The sequence below is a fragment of the Paramisgurnus dabryanus genome, chromosome 3, assembly GCF_030506205.2.
Source record: "Paramisgurnus dabryanus chromosome 3, PD_genome_1.1, whole genome shotgun sequence".
NCBI lineage: Eukaryota > Metazoa > Chordata > Actinopteri > Cypriniformes > Cobitidae > Paramisgurnus > Paramisgurnus dabryanus.
In genome coordinates, this window is record NC_133339.1 from 391828 (window position 1) to 411506 (window position 19679).

General features: G+C 39.3%; 1 protein-coding gene across 1 annotated transcript in view; it reads left to right on the forward strand.

Moving 5' to 3' along the window:
* The first annotated feature begins 1799 nt into the window (after positions 1-1799).
* Positions 1800-19679, forward strand: part of LOC135733716 (uncharacterized) — a 43491-nt gene continuing 25611 nt past the window's right edge. The window contains exons 1-9 of the mRNA XM_073813724.1: positions 1800-1902; positions 2808-4103; positions 5831-6100; positions 6173-6448; positions 9592-9654; positions 11785-12066; positions 12150-12287; positions 19089-19229; positions 19326-19607. Coding sequence (XP_073669825.1) covers positions 1800-1902; positions 2808-4103; positions 5831-6100; positions 6173-6448; positions 9592-9654; positions 11785-12066; positions 12150-12287; positions 19089-19229; positions 19326-19607 — 2851 coding nt within the window. The remainder of the gene's footprint in view (positions 1903-2807; positions 4104-5830; positions 6101-6172; positions 6449-9591; positions 9655-11784; positions 12067-12149; positions 12288-19088; positions 19230-19325; positions 19608-19679) is intronic.

Here is a 19679-nt window from a genome sequence, read left to right on the forward strand (position 1 = left end):
AAAATACCCGTAAAATTGCCAGACAAGCATCTGTGTGAATAACACAGTCTCACCCCATTTCGTCAATATTTGACGACACTTGACCATTCGTCATATGTTGACGTGAAGGGTATACCTTTCGCGTCATTTTTTGACGAACTGGGGACTTCAATACTATTACGTCCGTTGCATTCTCTTTCCTATTTTATTACCATTTGCGCGTCGGTTTAGGGTTAGATTACGCAAAATTAAACAGTGTACGCGAAATTAAACAGTGTACGCGAAATTAAACAGTTGTCACCTGGCGTTGGGGTTAGAGTTAGGTTTGGGTAGGGATGTCATTATGTAAATCTAACCCTAAACCGACGCGCAAATGGTAATAAAATAGGAAAGAGAATGCAACGGACGTAATAGTATTGAAGTCCCCAGTTCGTCAAAAAATGACGCGAAAGGTATACCCTTCACGTCAACATATGACGAATGGTCAAGTGTCGTCAAATATTGACGAAATGGGGTGAGACTGGGTTGGTGTGAACACAAACTTGTCCCGTTAATCTTCTGGGATCGTTGCCGGAAAGAGGACCTAGTCAGATACACGGAAAACCCTCTGTGTGAACAAGAAGCCGGAAGAATGCCGTAATGGGCGTGTCGTCACAACACAAGTTATGGTTCAGCTCCTTACAATGAGAGATAACATGCATATAAACATTCCCCACGAGAAATGTTGCAAACTAGGTTGAAGCAGTTATCAGGAAATGATAAATGAGACGCATAAACAATGACGCACGTGCCGTAGTGAGGACGTGCGTGTCATGGCAACATGAAGTTGGTTCAACTCTTTAAAATGAGGGATTTACAACATTCACGACGAGAAATGTCAGCAAACTGGACTGAAGCAGATATCAGGTAAGTTAACTCGTCACTTACTGCGTTGAAACGGAGATCATTCAGCAGCATAAAAGAATATCGCATCACGTGCTCATTTGAGCTATAATAAACGAAAATACCCGCGCGTCATTCCAACAAGATATATCGTTCAGCTCCTCAAAATGCGGGTTTTTGCATATAAACAATCACGAAATGTCTGAAAACTGTATTAAAGCAGAGATCAGGGAGCTTGTCAAATATCCACTCAGAAGCTGAGATCATTCACCAGCATAGAACTGTGCGTTCACGCGCTCCTTTATTGTCGTATCATAAACAAAAATGCACGCGAGTTGTTTCTGGAGAGAGAAATAATATATAATATGCAAACTTCAGACGCTGCGTAGAAGAGAGGGCGGGACTTTCAACAGGTCACGTGTCTTTCTGGGACCATCAGATGCCGGGTAATCATGGCAGTGTGAATGAACAAAAATTTAACGATTCTGGAAAAATCCAGGATGTATTTTCCCGTGTATTTTACGGAATGTCTGTGTGAAAGGGGCTATAGAGATGGTTCAGCTTCATGTTTAACTGTAATATTTTTTTCTCTTTGTTTTTAACAGTGCTGATTTCAAACATCCACTCTGAAGAAAAGGAAGGTGATTCACTTCAATTCATTTTTTACATATTCACATTCTGCTACAAACTCGCCAACTAAATTTAGATAAAAAAATAGTAATACACTAAACTTACAATAATAAACTTACAATAAGCATGCATTATTAAATGTCTGTGTAAATCATTCATACATTTATTCTGATGCATATTAAATTCCTTGAATTAAATGGGAAATCAGTTTAAACAGTTTAGATTTTTAACAATTATGAAATTGTTGCATAAATATGTTTAATATATTAAATATATGTTTTGCATGACATGAAGCATGGAGATGGACTATGTCTCCCACTCCTTCTATACCTCCCAGCCCTCATATGCCTCCCAGCACTTCTATGCCTCCCACTACTGGATACACAGATGATGTGTCGAATACATCCGGAGGTGAGTGAGGTTAAAATCCTTTTAAAGGGATTTTAGTTTCTCTTTTTAACTTCAGTTCATTCGGCCATTTAGAATTTATGGGATCGTTGGAAATGTGTTTTTACAAAATGCCACGGAAATTTGACTGAATGTAAGTGTGTGTGCGTGTGTACCTGGTAATTATCATGTTGTGGGGACCAATTGTCCCCACAAAGATAAGAATAACAGTATTTTTGTGACCTTGTGGGGACATTTTGATGTCCCCATGAGGAAACAAGCTTATAAATCAATAAAAATGGTGTTTATTGAAAATCTAAGGTACAAGAAAGGTTTTTGTGATGGTTGGGGTTAGGGAATGGGGCAGGTAAGGGGAATAGAATATACAATTTGTATGGTATAAAATGCATTACGTCTATGGAATGTCCCCACAAAACATGGAAACCAGAATGTGTGTGTGTGTGTGTGTGTGTGTGCGTGTGTGTGTGTGTGTGTGTGTGTGTGTGTGTGTGTGTGTGTGTGTGTGTGTGCGTGCGTGCGCAGTGTTGGGAAGGATACTTTTAAAATGTATTTTGTTACGGAATACAGAATACATGCCCAAAAATGTAATCTGTAATGCATTCCGTTACGTTACTCAATCTGAGTAACGTATTTTAAATACTTGGATTACTTCCACATTGAATTGCATTCACTTTCTGCAGTAATATTTTTTCACTTTTTTAGTAATAATAAACTAAACTTACAATAATAAACTTACAATAAGCAAGCTTGAGTAAATGTATAAAATCATTTATAAATTTATTCTGATGTATATTAAATTCCTTGAATTAAATGGGAAATCAGTTTAAACAGTTCTGATGTTTAACAATTATGAAATTGTTGCATAAATATATTTAATATATTAAATATATGTTTTGCATGACATGAAGCGTGGAGATGGACTATGCCTCCCACCACTTCTATGACTCCCACCACTTCTATGACTCCCACCCCTGCTATGCCTCCCACCACTTCTATGACTCCCACCACCCCTTCTATGCCTACCACCCCTTCTATGCCTCCCACCACTTTTATGACTCCCACCACTTCTATGACTCCCACCACTTCTACGCCTACCACCCCTTCTATGCCTCCCACCACTTCTATGCCTCCCACCACTTCTATGACTCCCACCACTTCTACGCCTACCACCCCTTCTATGCCTACCACCCCTTCTATGCCTCCCACCACTTCTATGCATACCACCCCTTCTGTGCCTCCCACCACTTCTATACCTACCACCCTGTCTATGCTTCCCACCACTTCTATGCCTCCCATCACTTCTATGCCTCCCACCCCTTCTATGCCTACCACCCCTTCTATGCCTACTACCACTTATTTGCCTCCCACCACTTCTATGCCTACCACCCCTTCTATGCCTACCACCCCTTCTATGCCTCCCACCACTACTATGCCTCCCACCACTTCTATGACTCCCACCACTTCTATGCCTACCACCCCTACTATGCCTACCACCCCTTCTATGCCTCCCACCACTTCTATGCCTACCACCCCGTCTATGCTTCCCACCACTTCTATGCCTCCCATCACTTCTATGCCTCCCACCCCCTCTTTGCCTACCACCCCTTCTATGCCTCACACCCCTTCTATGCCTACCACCCCTTCTATGCCTACCACCCCTTCTATGCCTCCCACCCCCTCTTTTCCTACCACCCCTTCTATGCCTCCCACCCCTTCTATGCCTACCACCCCTTCTATGCCTACCACCCCTTCTATGCCTCCCACCACTTCTATGCCTACCACCCCTTATATGCCTACCACCCCTTCTATGCCTCCCATCACTTCTTTGCCTCCCACCCCCTCTATGCCTCCCACCACTTCTATGCCTACCACCCTTTCTATGCTTCCCACCCCTTCTATGCCTCCCAACACCTCTATGCCTCTCACCCCTTCTATGCCTACCACCCCTTCTATAACTCTCACCCGTTCTATGCCTACCACCCCTTCTATGCCTACCACCCCTTCTATGCCTCCCACCACTTCTATGCCTACCACCCCTTCTATGCCTACCACCCCTTCTACGCCTACCACCCCTTCTAAGCCTCCCACCACTTCTATGCCTACCACCCCTTCTATGCCTCCCATCCCTTCTATGCCTCCCATCCCTTCTATGCCTCCCACCACTACTGGATACACAGATTATGTGTCGAATACATCCATTGGAGGTGAGTGAGGTTAAAAGCCTTTTAAAGGGATTTGATTTCCCCAAAATTGTACGATTTGTTTAAGATTTAACCATGACCCATTATAAGATTTCTATAGGAGGGTCAGGTTTTTACTTATCTGAATACGATGTCCAATAAAATTAGATTTACAACAATAACGATCCGGAGGTAACTATAGACATGGAGCACTTTTTATTCCCTGTGTGCACCAAAGCCATTCCCTTTTTAGTTTCATATGGCCGCAGAACTCAGTCCTGTTTAAACTTCCAATATGCCAAATGAATATGCTGGAGTTTGTTTTTGCATGTGAGTCGAGGATTTGTTTCTTTAACAGTGTCAACTTGCAGTGTAGTGCTATTTTCCCTTTTTTGAGCTTTCCAATCCCAAGATTCAACTGATTTCTGAAGTTCTCTATCTATGATCCTTGGAGAGTCTTTTTCCATTAAAATGATTCTCCTTGCTAGCATTAAGACAACATAGACACCCGTCCTCTTTCAGGCAGATTTGCAACTCCAGTCAATTATATCTTCGTTTTAGCCCTGATGGTGGAAATAGATGTTTCTATGGTTTTAACCATTTCCTTAAAGCCACTTTCTATTTTGTGACGCTCAACAATCTTTGCTGAACACCAGGACCCTCATTTATAAAATGCTGCATAGAAAGCATCCTAAATTTGATTTCACAATCATTTCTCAAAAATGTGTGATTCATAAAACGAACGTATGCACAGAAAACACACATACAACGTTTCTTTCAGATGTGAAATCTACAAATCGCAAAAGATCTTGAACTTGTGCGCAGCTGAACAGTTTCAGTTATCCACCTTTAAACGATGTCCAATTAATGTCATTGACATAAAAAAGCACCAAAATGGTTTTTACTTTCAAAAACCTGCAGCAATTGGACAAGCAAAAGTGCGTACGTCTGCTCAGACCCTCTAAGCACTTTTCAACATCAAAGACATTTTTTATAAATGCCTTGGATTTTTGCGAAGGCCTACACACACTTTACGATCAAATACGCGTACGCACACTTTATAAATGAGGCCTCTCAACCATAGTCTTTGGTTTTATCCACTGTGATGACTGATTAAAGGGACTTTGGATTTGTTACTTCATATTTATTCTCCTGGAGGAGCCAAAATTGTGTCCAGTGTGTATTAGAGAAATACATTTATTTAATAATGTAAACCCCCCCCCCCATTTCAACTGCTTTTCTTCAATAAAACATATAATTTTTGTGATTATTTTAAATTAAAGTTTAAAAGGAGAAACATTGTAAATTTATTTTCACATCTTTCTTTACTCATATCAAGGTTGCCAATGTTTTTGTCCACAAATGTGTCTGCCAACCGTTTCAGACATAAATATATTTATATATGACAACATACAATGACACTTTTGCTAAACACTTACTACATAAGCCAAATATAAAGCACACCAATTTACAACAACTGTAGACCAATCAGCATCCAAGACTGGAACTTTTTATTTTATAATAAATAACAAGACACTACTCTATTGTTATTGTTTTTTTATATTCAGTGTATTTGTATATACAGTGTAAATCTATTGTTCTTAAATGTGCAGTACGTCCAGAATATGCACAAATCATTTAACTGTTAATGTTGTAGTGACAACGTTGGCTTTTGACTTTGACACCCAACACTGAGTCTGCTGCCTACATTGTGTACTGTGCCCTAATTAAATATTTCATTATCTTTACAGCTTTACCCAAAGCTACAGTGAGAGTAACACCAGACAGATCTGTGTTCACTGGAGAGACAGTCACTCTGAAGTGTGAGATAGAGGATCAGTACAGATCATTAAACTGGAGATATCAGTGGTATAAAGCAAGAACTGGGACTGGAGTGTTTGAGGGAAACATCTACACCATCATCTCACCATCAGATCAGGATGAGTTCTGGTGTAGAGGAGAGAGAGATGGACGACCCTCATCCTCACAGGACAGTGATCATGTGACTCTCTCTGTTAAAGGTCAGTAATGACTGTGATGAAGACTCAAAGAGAAGATTCTTCAGGATCTGAATGTGTTTTATTCCCCTGTAGGATCAAAACCAAAACCTAAACTCACATCAGATACTGAAGGATCTTTACTGACAGGTAACACAGTGACTCTGAAGTGTCACATTGATCAGTCTATTGGATGGAAGTTTTACTGGTACAAACACACACAAAACACTGAGAAGATGACAACAGAAACAAACTCTTACACAATCCACAGTGTTAAAGTTTCAGATGGAGGTCAGTACTGGTGTAGAGCTGGAAGAGGAAAACCAGACTATTACACAGACTACAGTGATGGACTGTGGATAAATGTTAAAGGTGAGAGACAACATAAAATTTAAGATGCGATAGATCTCAATCATGGTAGACGCCATATTCAATCTGACCTGAAAAACAATGTTGTCTGTTCAATGTTGTGTACGGTCATAATGAATTATGTTGCTGTATACCTAAAATCACCAACAAGTAGGGATGTAACGATAAATCGCGACACACACTAATAATACTTGTCCGATATCGATTGTGAATCACAAAGGTGATATTATGCACAGCTCTTTTATCTACTACAGGTCTTTGATCTGTAGGAAGTCCTTATCAATCTAAAATCAAGGGGACTCGTGATGTATGTAGATAAAGACGTCTCATTCTAAAGTAATGAAAACAGTACAGTTCATTATGTAAGGGTTTCTACACCACTGATAATATAGTTGTGTATATTATATTGCATTTCTGTCAAGAGAACCTTCTAAAGGTTACACAATGCACATTTAAATCTAGCCCAGAATGTTTTTAAACAGTTTTATGGGAATAAGATACGAATTAAATAAATATTGGTTGTTTAATATTAGTTTGATGCTGTCGCTGGCTAATGATTGCTGAAATTGTTCTTCCTCCGTCCATCCACTCACCATGTAAGTGAATGTAGCCTATTTTAGAAAATTTCCAAGGGTTGTCTTTTTTATTTATGGGCGAACACAAACAAAGGCAACTTTTAACTGTTTTGAAACACTGTTGGTGAAAACTAAAACAGGAGTTAAAAAAATGCTTACCTGCTTAAATTACATGCACTAGTCTATGGACATTTAATGATAGGAATCAGATCTCTCACTTTTTAATTAAAAAAAGCTACAAAAAATGTAACTAATCTAAGATTGTAGATCATCTTACCAGTTTACAAATTGCCTAAACTTTCAGGTGCAAAGGAAAACTAAATATTCAGAAATGCGCTTAATTTGGCGTTTTATTGACATCTAGTGGTTTACAAGAAAATAGAATGAAAAACATATTTTACCCAGTGCGCCTTTAGCCCTGTTGTACCCTATAAATGCCCCGCTTTATAATCTGGTTGTATCTAAACAAATGTTTAACAACATGGGATTGTAAATAACATAATTTTGGTCAAATTTGATGATTTGGAGACTTAGATTTTTTTATTGAAACCGTTATGTACATTTGAAAAAAGCCATGGGTAAATTTTACACAGTGGCGGTCTTGGTGTTAAACCTAGTGTAATAGTTTATTTATTTATTTATTTATTTTATTCATGCTTAAGCAGATACAGGCTTTAACAGTTCAAGTACCGAGAGCCTATCATGATCTGCAGCTACTCAGGACTGAATATTTAGGATAAGTGATATAATGCATCAGGAAGTTACAGTTTTTATTCTAAGGAGGTGTTTACTTAGTCTCTTCTTAAAGGCCTGAACATTCTTTGAGGTGATTTCACCTACTACAGTACAAGGGAGGCAGTTCCAAGTTGTTACAGCCGACTGAAGAAAGCTCCTCCCCAGGCATTTGGTGTTGGACTTGGGGAGTTTTAGAGCGTGACTTGGTCGTGCTCTTCGAGTGGTTCGGCAGAGGAGATCAGGAGGAGGTAGCAATGCTTTAAGATCCTCTGGGCAGTTTTCAGTGTGCATTTTAAAAAGCACAGTTATTGCTGCCACAGTTCTACGATGGCTGAGCTGGCTGATTGCATATTTCCTTTGGGCGGAGTCCTCATCTTCCCCAATGATTTTCAGAGCCTTTTTCTGGATGTTATCAAGCTGCCCAAGGGTGGTCTGTGATGCGTTCATCCATGCAAGGCATGAGTACTCCATGGTACTCCTGTGCTTTGTAGACATTGGCCCTACCTTTGACATCCAGCTTATTGGCCAACCTGCGCAGAGCTCCAAGACACTGTCCAGCACGCTTGCAGATGTTTGACAGGTGATTAGTCCATAGCAACTTTTTGTCGATACATAGACCCAGAATATTCAACTGCTCAACAAGGTCAATTCTGGTTGCCCCAAAGAAAAGGTCCGGGCAGGATGGAGGCCTCTTTCTCGACAAAACCATAGCTTTGCATTTGCTAGGCTCGAATGTGACCTTCCAGGTATCAGCCCACCTCCGAATGTTTTCCAAGTCTTTATTTAGAGATGCTGCCACATTGGGACCATTAGCTGTCGTTACTGGGGCGTAGATGGTGGAATCATCTGCATAAAGAAAAATGCTGTTGTTGCACTGTTCCACAACATCATCTATGAAGATGGAGAATAATAGCGGGCCAAGAATAGATCCCTGGGGCACCGAGGCGTTGATTGGTTGAGGTGATGAGGACTGACCAGAGAGCACGACCTGGATGGACCTTCCTTCCAGGTAATTCTGTAGCCATGAATGTAATGGCCCAGTTATGCCTTTAGCAGAAAGCTTATCCAGAAGGCCGTAGTGCCAAACCTTGTCGAACGCTCCTTTAATGTCTAGTACAACAATGTACACCTCCCCTCCTTTGTCTAAGATGTTGTTCCACGTCTGTGACAGAACTGTAAGAAGATCTGCTGTGCAGTGGTTCGGTTTAAATCCATACTGTTTATCAGAAATTAATTTATGATGTAAAAGGTAGCCCTGGAGCTGTTTGTGAACTGAAGATTCCATCACTTTGCTAAGGACTGAGAGGAGGGATATGGGACGATAATTTGTTGGATCTGATTTAGAGTCTCTTTTATGTACTGGTATCACTCTGGCGTTTTTCCATTGTTTGGGGAACACACCATGTGAGAAGAGAATTTGAAAGAGACAACTGAGGGGACTAGCCAATTCTGCTGCACATTCTCTAAGAACTTTTGTTGATATTTCATCGGGTCCCATTGCCTTTGCTGTATCAAGGTGGCGAAGAATGTTCCTAATGTCTTTGGGTTTGAAGTGCACATAGGCAAAAGAGGATGTTGGTTGCTGGTGCTGAGGCATCGATTGAGCAGATACATTAAGCAGAGTACACTTCTCTGCAAAGGTTTGGCAGAAGATGTTAGCCTTTGCACTGGCACTGATGTGGGTAGTACCCCGGTGTTCTATGACAGGGATGTCTGTGAAACCACTTCTGCCTGAAAGTGAATTTGCTATGCCCCACCATTTTTTTGAGCTTATTGAGTTATCTGCAAGATAATTCCTCAATTTAGTGTAATACTCCCTTTTTGCCCTCTTTTCAGCTTGTTTGAATGCTGCTCTTGCCTTGAGGAACTTCCGTTTCATAGCCGGTTCATCGGAGGTCCGTATGTTGTGATAAAGCTTACGTTTTCTCAAGGCTAATCTTCTGCACTCTACGTTGAACCAGGCTTTATCCCCAGGCTTTTTAGTGAGGGTCTTATTGGGAATATATAATGCCATGGCATCTCGTAGTATGGAGGTAAAGTTTGTGCAGATGATTTCATGATCTTCATCCTTGAGAATACTGGGCCAGTTAATGTTAGTAAGGTAGCCTCTCATTTCCCAGAAGTGAGCCTTATCGTAACTCCATACTGTTCTCTTATATGGCTTATCTCTGAAGACTGGGATTTGCAGCTGTATTAGAACAGGGTTATGGTCAGAGGATCCGATTTGTGCTAAGGTGGTAGTGGTTGCTGGTGTGTCTGAGAGAACTAGATCTAGAATATTTTCTCCTCTAGTTGGCTCTATGACCATCTGTTCTAGTCCCAGACAGTTGGCAAGTTGTAAAGCTCGCCGTCCAGCAGTGTCTGTTTTGTTACTGCCCAGCCACTCATGGTGGTGTACATTAAAGTCACCTATGAGCATTACAAACTGTGCTCTATATTCGTCCATCACTGAGAATGTGCTCTTGTCAAGGTAATCCAAGATATCACAGGAGGCACTTGGGGGGCGGTATATCGCACCTATCAGGAGTGTCCTAGTTTTCAGAGTAACAGTGAACCACATGAGCTCAAAGTCATCCGGGTCTCTAGCTGGATTGTGATAGATGGATATTCCTTCTAGACAGTAAACTGCTATACCACCACCGTATTTTTCAGTGCGGTCTCTGCGACAATTGAGTGAGTAGCCAGGAATCTGGATGGAGTCGGCCCCGTCTGGAGTGGTGGAGTCAAGAAAGGTCTCCACTATGATGACTATGGAGGGTTTCTTCACTGAGCAATAGTTAGCAAGATCCCCAATATTGGACCGTAGCCCTCTGATGTTCACTTCAAGGATAGTCAGTTCGGGTTCACTAATTCGTAGTCTTGGTCAGTGCAGTGGTAGACATTGGGTAGTCCGATTGTTTTGAGGCTTTCTAGTTTTTTAGCAGAGGTTTAACGGCACAGGGGGAGCTAACCCCTGTGCCCATAGTTCGCACCTGAGTGGTGCGGCAGGAATCAGTGCATACAAGGCCTGATCCGAAAGCATCATGCCTAAGCAGAGGACTCATAACGGATCGGGCCCCATTAAAGGAGCCACTTGGCCAGGGACGGGGTGATCGCACTATTAGTGATTCAATACTACCCCCCATACTACCTATGCTTTTGTTAAGTATAGGTTGCTATTTACAGCTGGTAGTAGGATGCATTTTGGTAAATCCAATTACAAGCAGACAATGCTAAGTACAAGTGTAAACGGGTGTAAAACGTTCAAAGTTTTCAAAGCAAGTTTTCAAAGCGGAGTTTACCAGCCCCCATTGGCTAAAATGATTTTTAATAAGTAAATTATATTGCACAACAAATATACATATTAATATAGCTTTTCATAATATTTTTAAAATGTTACTTATTAAGATACTACGTAAAACACTTGTTAATCAGGTAATAATATGTGTATTTATCAAAACGTGTGCTCTGTAAAGTCACTTTTCTCCAGCTGTCAAATCATGTTTAAGGAGAGGCGGGACAAACGCTTTATCTACCAACCAGACCATCCTTTCTCTACTACTAAACAACATAAAAGTTAATATAGGATGGTGATTACTATTTATAACACCCTTACCACCACAATATGACTATGCCTAAACTAATTATCTGCAAAATCTGATTCTTATAAGCAATTAAGCGCTTCCAAAGTGCCTCAAACGGTCATTTTTTAGAACAACACCTGGCTTGTTCAGCCTTCAGTGGAGTCAATTTTACCTCAAGAGATTGTATCATTTAATAACCTAATTTACTGTTCACTGCATATGCATTTATGATTAATGTCAAGCTATGCCTGAGTTTCAAAGACTAGTGTACTTTTTGTCTGTGTTTTAGCTGATCATAAACCACCAAGAAATACAAACAATGAACCTAGGCTGCATTTTATCTTTCATTTACAAATGATTTACATCAAATTAAATATGCCGTTTTTGATTAAGGGCTAATACATGTAAACAGTTTGTAATAACAAGTCAAATATTTAAATAAAATTTGTACATTGTGTTAATACAGAGAGTCCTAAACCTGTAGTGAGTGTTGATCCCGACACACAGCTGTTAAGAGGAGAAACTGTTACTCTGAGATGTGACATACAGGATACAGGAGACACTGAGTGGACATACAGCTGGACTGTAAAGAAGACAAAAACCAGCAATATAATAACACAATGCAACACACAAGAGTGTAAAATCAACAACATTCAACACACTGACAGTGGTAAATACACTTGTAGAGGAAAGATACGTGAACAAAACACTGAGATGAGTGATGCTGTTACACTGACTGTATCATCAGGTGACTTTATATGTTTCTTCATCATTATTAGTGTGAAGAGATGAAGTGTAACATGTTATTCATGAAAGACTGATCACTTTCAGGTAAACCACAGACAGTTTTAAGGGTTTCTCCACAGCAGTGGTTGACTGAAGGAGATTCAGTGACTCTGATGTGTGAGGTTATAAATTCATCTACAGGCTGGAGATTCAGCTGGTTCACTGTTCAGAGTCACTCCACAGGTAATATCTCATTCTTCCCATAAAATCATTACCTGGTGCTATTAAACAAATGTCAAGGATCAGCTTAGACAAAATTTTTATTTATCAGTGTAAAGTCGCCTTTCCACTGCACACGACAAATTACTGCCGATAAACAGGAAATCAGTAATTCCCTATGGAGAGTCGCAAAGGGGCTGCGTGAGGTGCCGTCCGTCTACGGATCCATAATTTCGTATGCATTTTGACAGTTTGATCCGTAATTTTTTTTTTTTTGCTTGTGCGACTACATCGCTTGCAATACGCTGACCAGAAGTGATGTGTTTTTGTATTCTCATTCATTTGAATCATTTAAAAAAAACGATTGATTACTGTTCAGTAATACATTATTAATTTAATATGTATACGTTCTTATTTTAATATTGTCTCCATATGTTCTCTCCCAAAAATATTAGCAGTCTTTGTCATATATGCATTATTGTTTCATTCATTTGCAATCATTTATTTATTCCACTATAGTAAAAATTTGAATAATATGGAAGGTATTTTTGGACTTTTTTAAATTAATTAATTAAATTATAAAATAATTAATTAAATTATAAAATAAAAAATAAAATCGCAAAATATGTCCCAAATTTGAAAATGAAATGCTAAAATAAAAACTAAAACATTATATTAAATTATTTCATTTTCATTTTTAACGTGATGAAGCATCATTCCGGCCAAATTGAAAAATTAAATTAAATTGATGATTTGACATTTCATTTTCAATATAATCTTGAGTCAAGACAGACAATATTAAAATAAAAAGGCAAGCTTGAAAAGGAATCTGTAAATAATTTTTTTAAAGGCTTTTTATTCATGCCCAAGCAATAATAGGGACAAAATTAAAATGTAAAGTTCAGTTTTAATTCTATGTTCTGTTTTTCTTTTTCATTTTCATTTTAATTTTCGTGTTCACTTTTATTTTCAACTTGTATGCAAATTCAATGTTAATCAGTGGGTGGGGTTTACTTGCTAAAAAAAAAAATGGGATTGGCTGAAGTGTTGCCAACTCAGCGACTGTGTTGCTTCCCAACTTAGCGACCTTATTGCTACATCTAGCGACTTTTAGACCCATTTAGACAAACTTAGCGACTGTTTGGATGAATCTTAGCTTCATATCTGTACATATAGGCTACTGTGTCGCTTGTACCGGCCCACGAGTGCTGGGTGGCGCGGTCACGGTGAAATGTGCGCCTGGCGTCTACCCTCTGTGCATTTTCTGAGCAGTGAACAATTTAGACGGTACGAACTGACGCGTGGATGAGATTCGCATGCATTGTTTACATTTCAAACACTAAAAGTGTCTGGTCCGCTGTTATGTATGTGTGTATTTTCACACATCTGATCCAGTGAGGCGTCAGTTTAACGAGCTGAAGACATACACCGACCAGTCACTTACTTTTATATGAACATTATCTGTTTATTCAGCCTATGTGTTGTCTTTACAAGTATCGTATCAGGACTTGCGTCCTCTGTGAAATGCAAGTCTTTCAGGGTCTACCCTGTACACTGCACTGGACACAACATACAGTTCTGACCATAGCTGAAGCAAGCACATAAAGGGTGTGACGATAACGCGTTACTGCATCACCGCAGTAGCCGTTTCACATGGTACGCGGCAACCGCGAGTGTTTAGTTCTTTTTCAATAGGAGACGTGCGGAAAGCGGCAAAACGGGGGCGGTTACAGAGGGGAAGCGGAGTTGGTCCACACGCCTTGCTCGTGCACCCAAAATCCTATTCCTTCTCCGGACATGGTACTTCATGACAGGCACCGTTGAAGATAAACATATTTGCACTAAATGCTGCACAAAACGCTTCCAATACAAGAGAAAAGCTGAAGCCGCTCGGCGATTTTGCCGCTTACCGCGTACGGCCATACGTGAGATGCCAGCTGCGGTGATGTCACGGCCGCAACCTTCTTAAACATGAAGCGTGTCATGCACAGGTGCTCTGATTTCTTGAACGGTACCGACTCACTCCCTGGTTTTAAACCCCTGCGCGAATAACATCATCTCTGCAAGGAAATGTCAGTGCAATGCAAGTTCATGTGCAAGGAGTCCGAGCCACGCGCATTATTTCTCGTTCAAGGAGAAGCAGGCACTGTGTGTTGGTGATGATAATAATAGCATAATAATAATTTTAAACTATAATGGGCAAACATGACAACTATCGTTATGAAGGCAGGTGAGCGCTTACCGACAGCGCGACTCGTTATTTGGTTGAATGCTGTGTTTATATGGAGCTGCTGTAAGTGAATTTCTCCAGCTCGGGTTAAAAAAAGTCTTATCTTCTTGGTGATGTAAATGGACAGCTGAAATTGAAAGCATTGATTGGAGTATCCATAAGTTTTGCGCAGTTATTTACGGAATGATGCAATAGGCTATTTCGTTTTGTATCCACTTTGAAAAAATCGAATTAAACATACTAATCATAATAACATTAAAAACTATTTATTTTCGATATCTTTTGAGTTAAATATCAATTATGGAACCGTTTTTGTCATTGTTTTTAACCCATTTTTTGTACAATAAATTATTCAGCGTTTCAACAAGTTTGGAGAAGTGCGTTTCTATCCACGGACAGTTAACCGAAAAACAATGTCTAAAGAAATAGGAATCAGGTTTTGCACAACTCACCAGAAACAATCTTAAACTGCATATTCTTTCTACAGCTTTTCAGGTTGTTATTCTATGAAATGTATTGTATAAAATGTGCTATAAACGGTGACATAAAAGTTCTATAATCAATAGTATATTCAAAAGATATAAAAAACAAAAGTTAACATAAAGAAATACATATTATTTCATGCTGTTATTGCTAATATAATTTGTCGTTTTAATAATATATAAGATTACTGCTTTCCTGGGGTGGGTTGTTGTGCTGTAACCGCGTGATTTTGTTGCTTCTTCACCGCGGTAAAACAAAATCCTGTACGGTCACAGCCCTACTCACAAATCAGCGTAACACATGAGGATGAAGGGTTTAAATTGGGCCGAAGCTGAGCCCCGTCACAAAGGCTGAAGGTCTGTTCTGTACCAGTGTGCCCGCTGCAAAAGTAAGTGACGTGTCTATGTATGTCCATTCTCATAAAATGCATACAAATAACACGCAGTGTGATTATCGTGCTATACATAAGCCAAATTCCAATTTTGCGAGCATATGATACGCCAATACTTTCCGGAATTTGGCATATGTATTGCACGATAATCACACTGTGCTATGTGTATGCATTTGATGAGAATGACCAACCCAGTCTTACCCCATTTCGTCAATATTTGACGACACTTGACCATTCGTCATATGTTGACGTGAAGGGTATACCTTTCGCGTCATTTTTTGACGAACTGGGGACTTCAATACTATTACGTCCGTTGCATTCTCTTTCCTATTTTATTACCATTTGCGCGTCGGTTTAGGGTTAGATTTACATAATGACATCCCTACCCAAACCTAACTCTAACCCCAACGCCAGGTGACAACTGTTTCTAACCCCAACGCCAGGTGACAACTGTTTAATTTCGCGTACACTGTTTAATTTTGCGTACACTGTTTAATTTCGCGTAATCTAACCCTAAACCGACGCGCAAATGGTAATAAAATAGGAAAGAGAATGCAACGGACGTAATAGTATTGAAGTCCCCAGTTCGTCAAAAAATGACGCGAAAGGTATACCCTTCACGTCAACATATGACGAATGGTCAAGTGTCGTCAAATATTGACGAAATGGGGTGAGACTGTGTTAGAATGACTGACGCCTCACCGGATCAAATGTGTGAAAATACGCACATATATCAGTGGACCAGCCCCTTTTTATTGTTTGTTCCTCCTTTGACATGTAAACAATGTTCGCGAATCTCATCCACGCGTCAGCTCGTACAGTCTAATATGTTGCTGCTCAGCTCCATGTACAGAGACACCAGACGCACATTTCACCGAGACAGCGCCACCCAGCACTCGTGGGCCGGTACATGCGACACAGTAGCTTCTCTGTACAGATGTGAAGTTAGGATTAATCCAAACAATCGCTAAGTTTGTCTAAATGGGTCTAAAAGTCGCTAGATGTAGCAATAAAGTCGCTAAGTTGGCAAAACAGTCGCTGACTTGGCAACACTGCTTCACATATCTATGCTGCTTCAGCCAATCCCCTTTTTATGAGCAAGTAAACCCCACCCACTGATTAACATTGAATTTGCATACAAGTTGAAAACGAAAATGAAAACGAAAACGAAAATGAAAAAGAAAATGAAAACCAATAAATAAAAGAGAACATAAAATTAAAACTGAACTTTATTTTAATTTTGTTCCTATTATTGCTTGGGCATGAATAAAAAGCCCTTAAAAAAATATTTACAGATTCCTTTTCAAGCTTGCCTTTTTATTTTAATATTGTCAGTCTTGACTCAAAATTATATTGAAAATGAAATGTGAAATCATCAATTTAATTTAATTTTTCAATTTGGCCGGAATGATGCTTCATCACGTTAAAAATTAAAATTAAATAATTTAATATAATGTTTAAATTTTTATTTTAGCATTTCATTTTCAAATTTGGGACATATTTTGCGATTTTATTTTTTATTTTATAATTTAATTAATTATTTTATAATTTAATTTATTATTTTATAATTTAATTAATTAATTTAAAAAAGACCAAAAAAACCTTCCATAGAATAAAGCCTTTTGCACTGGAATAAGCTTTTCTCCCATGTTATGATTAAACTGAAACGTCATTATGACTATCACTAAAGGGCAAACTTCGACAATCGTGTCCAAATGTCATGTACAGTGGAAAGCCGGCTTAGCCAGTAACCCCTCCCTAAATAACACAGCATGGGTGTCCAGTGGGTAAATAACTTTCTATAGATTACAGTGGACTTCCCACAGAGCCAAAATTTGGTTTTCAAACATCACACCTTCAGGCAGTCTTATGTCTCTCACTCCCCCTCCTCCCTACCTCTAAGCTCAGAGGACCCCAAAACTCATCCTTGAAATGCTACATTCTACATGCACAAAGAATCTAAATCTGGTCTTGTTTGATAACATTTGAAATGTCTCAGTGCAAGTGGTACAATGGTCTCAGTCATATGAACACAAATAAACACAGTTTTACATCATCGATTGACGACGGCTGGGGCGAACACACTCTAAAGCGAAGGCTAGCAAACCGAAACAACATCTACCGTTCATACTCATATAACAACATAATTCAATTATAAAGTGTTACAATAAATTAAGCAAAAAAGTGTAACAATAAATGAAGCAAAGTTCACTTAATGTTGAGAGACACCTCCCACCTTAGACATGTAAATCACCCATAACATACAGTCCATGGGTCCACAAGACCCAATCACCACCAAATTCCTTTAATTATTACAATCAGGGATGTGATTTTTCCATATAAATATGGATTTCCGTATTTTCTGAACTTGGTGGGATGACTTGTCTAAATCACATAAGTCTGATGAGTTTTATTGTTGTGATGGTGGTGGGGGAATTTGCACGCATTGTTTGTAGACGTCATCCAACATGTATCCCAGTCATTAGGTTTGTTTGAGTTCATGCGGCGACGTAAAAAACAACAGACATCAAAGTACCACGAGAGTGATTCAAGAAACAATGAAGAGTCTGCTTTCGAATCGCTCTCTTGCTACTTTGATGTTATCCGCCTTTTCTGTGTTCTTCATCATACACATGCTTGTTGAGAATGCTCAAAGCAACTACATTCGAGACATAAAGTCATTGTTCAAGTATAAGACACAAAACGCTGTAAAACATTATCACTGTAGAATTCAATGATATCAATTAAAACAACATACATAGACTGACATTGCAAAGTGACCTAAAAGAATTTTATTGGAATGGATTGGAACAAATGAGGGGCATCTTTCTTGAAAAAGGCCGGTGCACACTGTGAGATTTCAGGCACGATTTAGCTGTCTGGGACAAATTTTGAAATCCTAAAAGATTTCTGGAATCCTAGGCTGAATTCTGCCGTCTTTGATCACTAATTTGACATGTTCACAGACAGCCGATTAATGACTGTTGCGATCAAAATTATCCTTCCGACAAAATTCTGGCAGTGTCAGAAATTTTGTGAGACAATCCCGCTGTGTGACATCTTCCTAAGACAACAAGCAGATATAGAACCAATAGAAGCACAGAACCTGATGACGCAATTAGTGCGGCAACAACAACAAATCAACGCAGACAAATGACAAAAAGAGCCAGGTAGACTGTACAGCAGGAGGAAAAACTTGTGGAGTTATGGAAAGATAAAGAGTGTTTGTACAATGTGTCATTGGCACTGTACCTTGATAGGATAAAAAATTAAGCAGCCTGCAGAGAAATCGCGCTGGAAATACAAATGCCAGGTACTCGTCTCCTTCGTTTTTTTCTTCTTTTAGCCTTGGGGCTTTTGGTTCAAAGGCGTGCATGTTTGGAGAAATATTGATTCATTTTATATTTTTAATTCAAATTTCTAAAGAGAGGGGTAATATTTATTCTATTTTAGTCCAAACAGAGCGATATTTGCCATTGATGTTGTTTTACTGACATTTCCAATAGTCTGTTCATTCATAGAGGAACCCTGAGGGTGCCCTTGTGCAGAAACTGTCCAAATTTGATTGTGTCAAAGTTCCAAATGTAGTTTATGGCAACATTTCCAAATATTATCTCAATTTATTTTTCTCCTTCCAATATTCCATTGTGAAAACATAATGTGTAGCACACGTTGACTTTTACAGTGAATAAAGATCACAATGACTATCAGCTCCTGTCAGACAGCAGTAGAGGATCTAAAGGCAACTACACAGTGAGTTCAGTGACTGTGAAGCACACAGGAGTTTATATGTGCAGAGCAAAGAGAGGAGATCCAGTCTATCACACAGAGTACAGTATCAGAAAGCCACTGTGGATTACTGGTGAGTTCGTCACACACAACTAAACAACATCATTCACTTACAATCTGTGTGTTATATCATTCATTTATTCATTTATCTCTTATAAAGAGGTGTCAGGTGTTTCTCCTTCAGTCTCTCTGATCATCAGACCCAACAGATCTCAACACTTCTCATCTGAATCTCTCTTTCTGAGCTGTGAGGATCACAGTAAATCTGCTGGATGGACATTGAGAAGATACACAAAATACGCAGTGGGAACTTGTTCATTATCACTCAGGAGATCTACAGGAATAACATCTACATGTTTAATCAGTTCTCTCTACACATATGATTCTGGAGTGTACTGGTGTCAGTCTGAATCGGGAGAGAATCGTCATCCTGTTAATATCTCAGTACACAGTGAGTTTAAAATTAAGAACAAGTGTAGCAAGTGGAGTAATTTCAATTGGTGCTTTAGATTTAGACATTTTT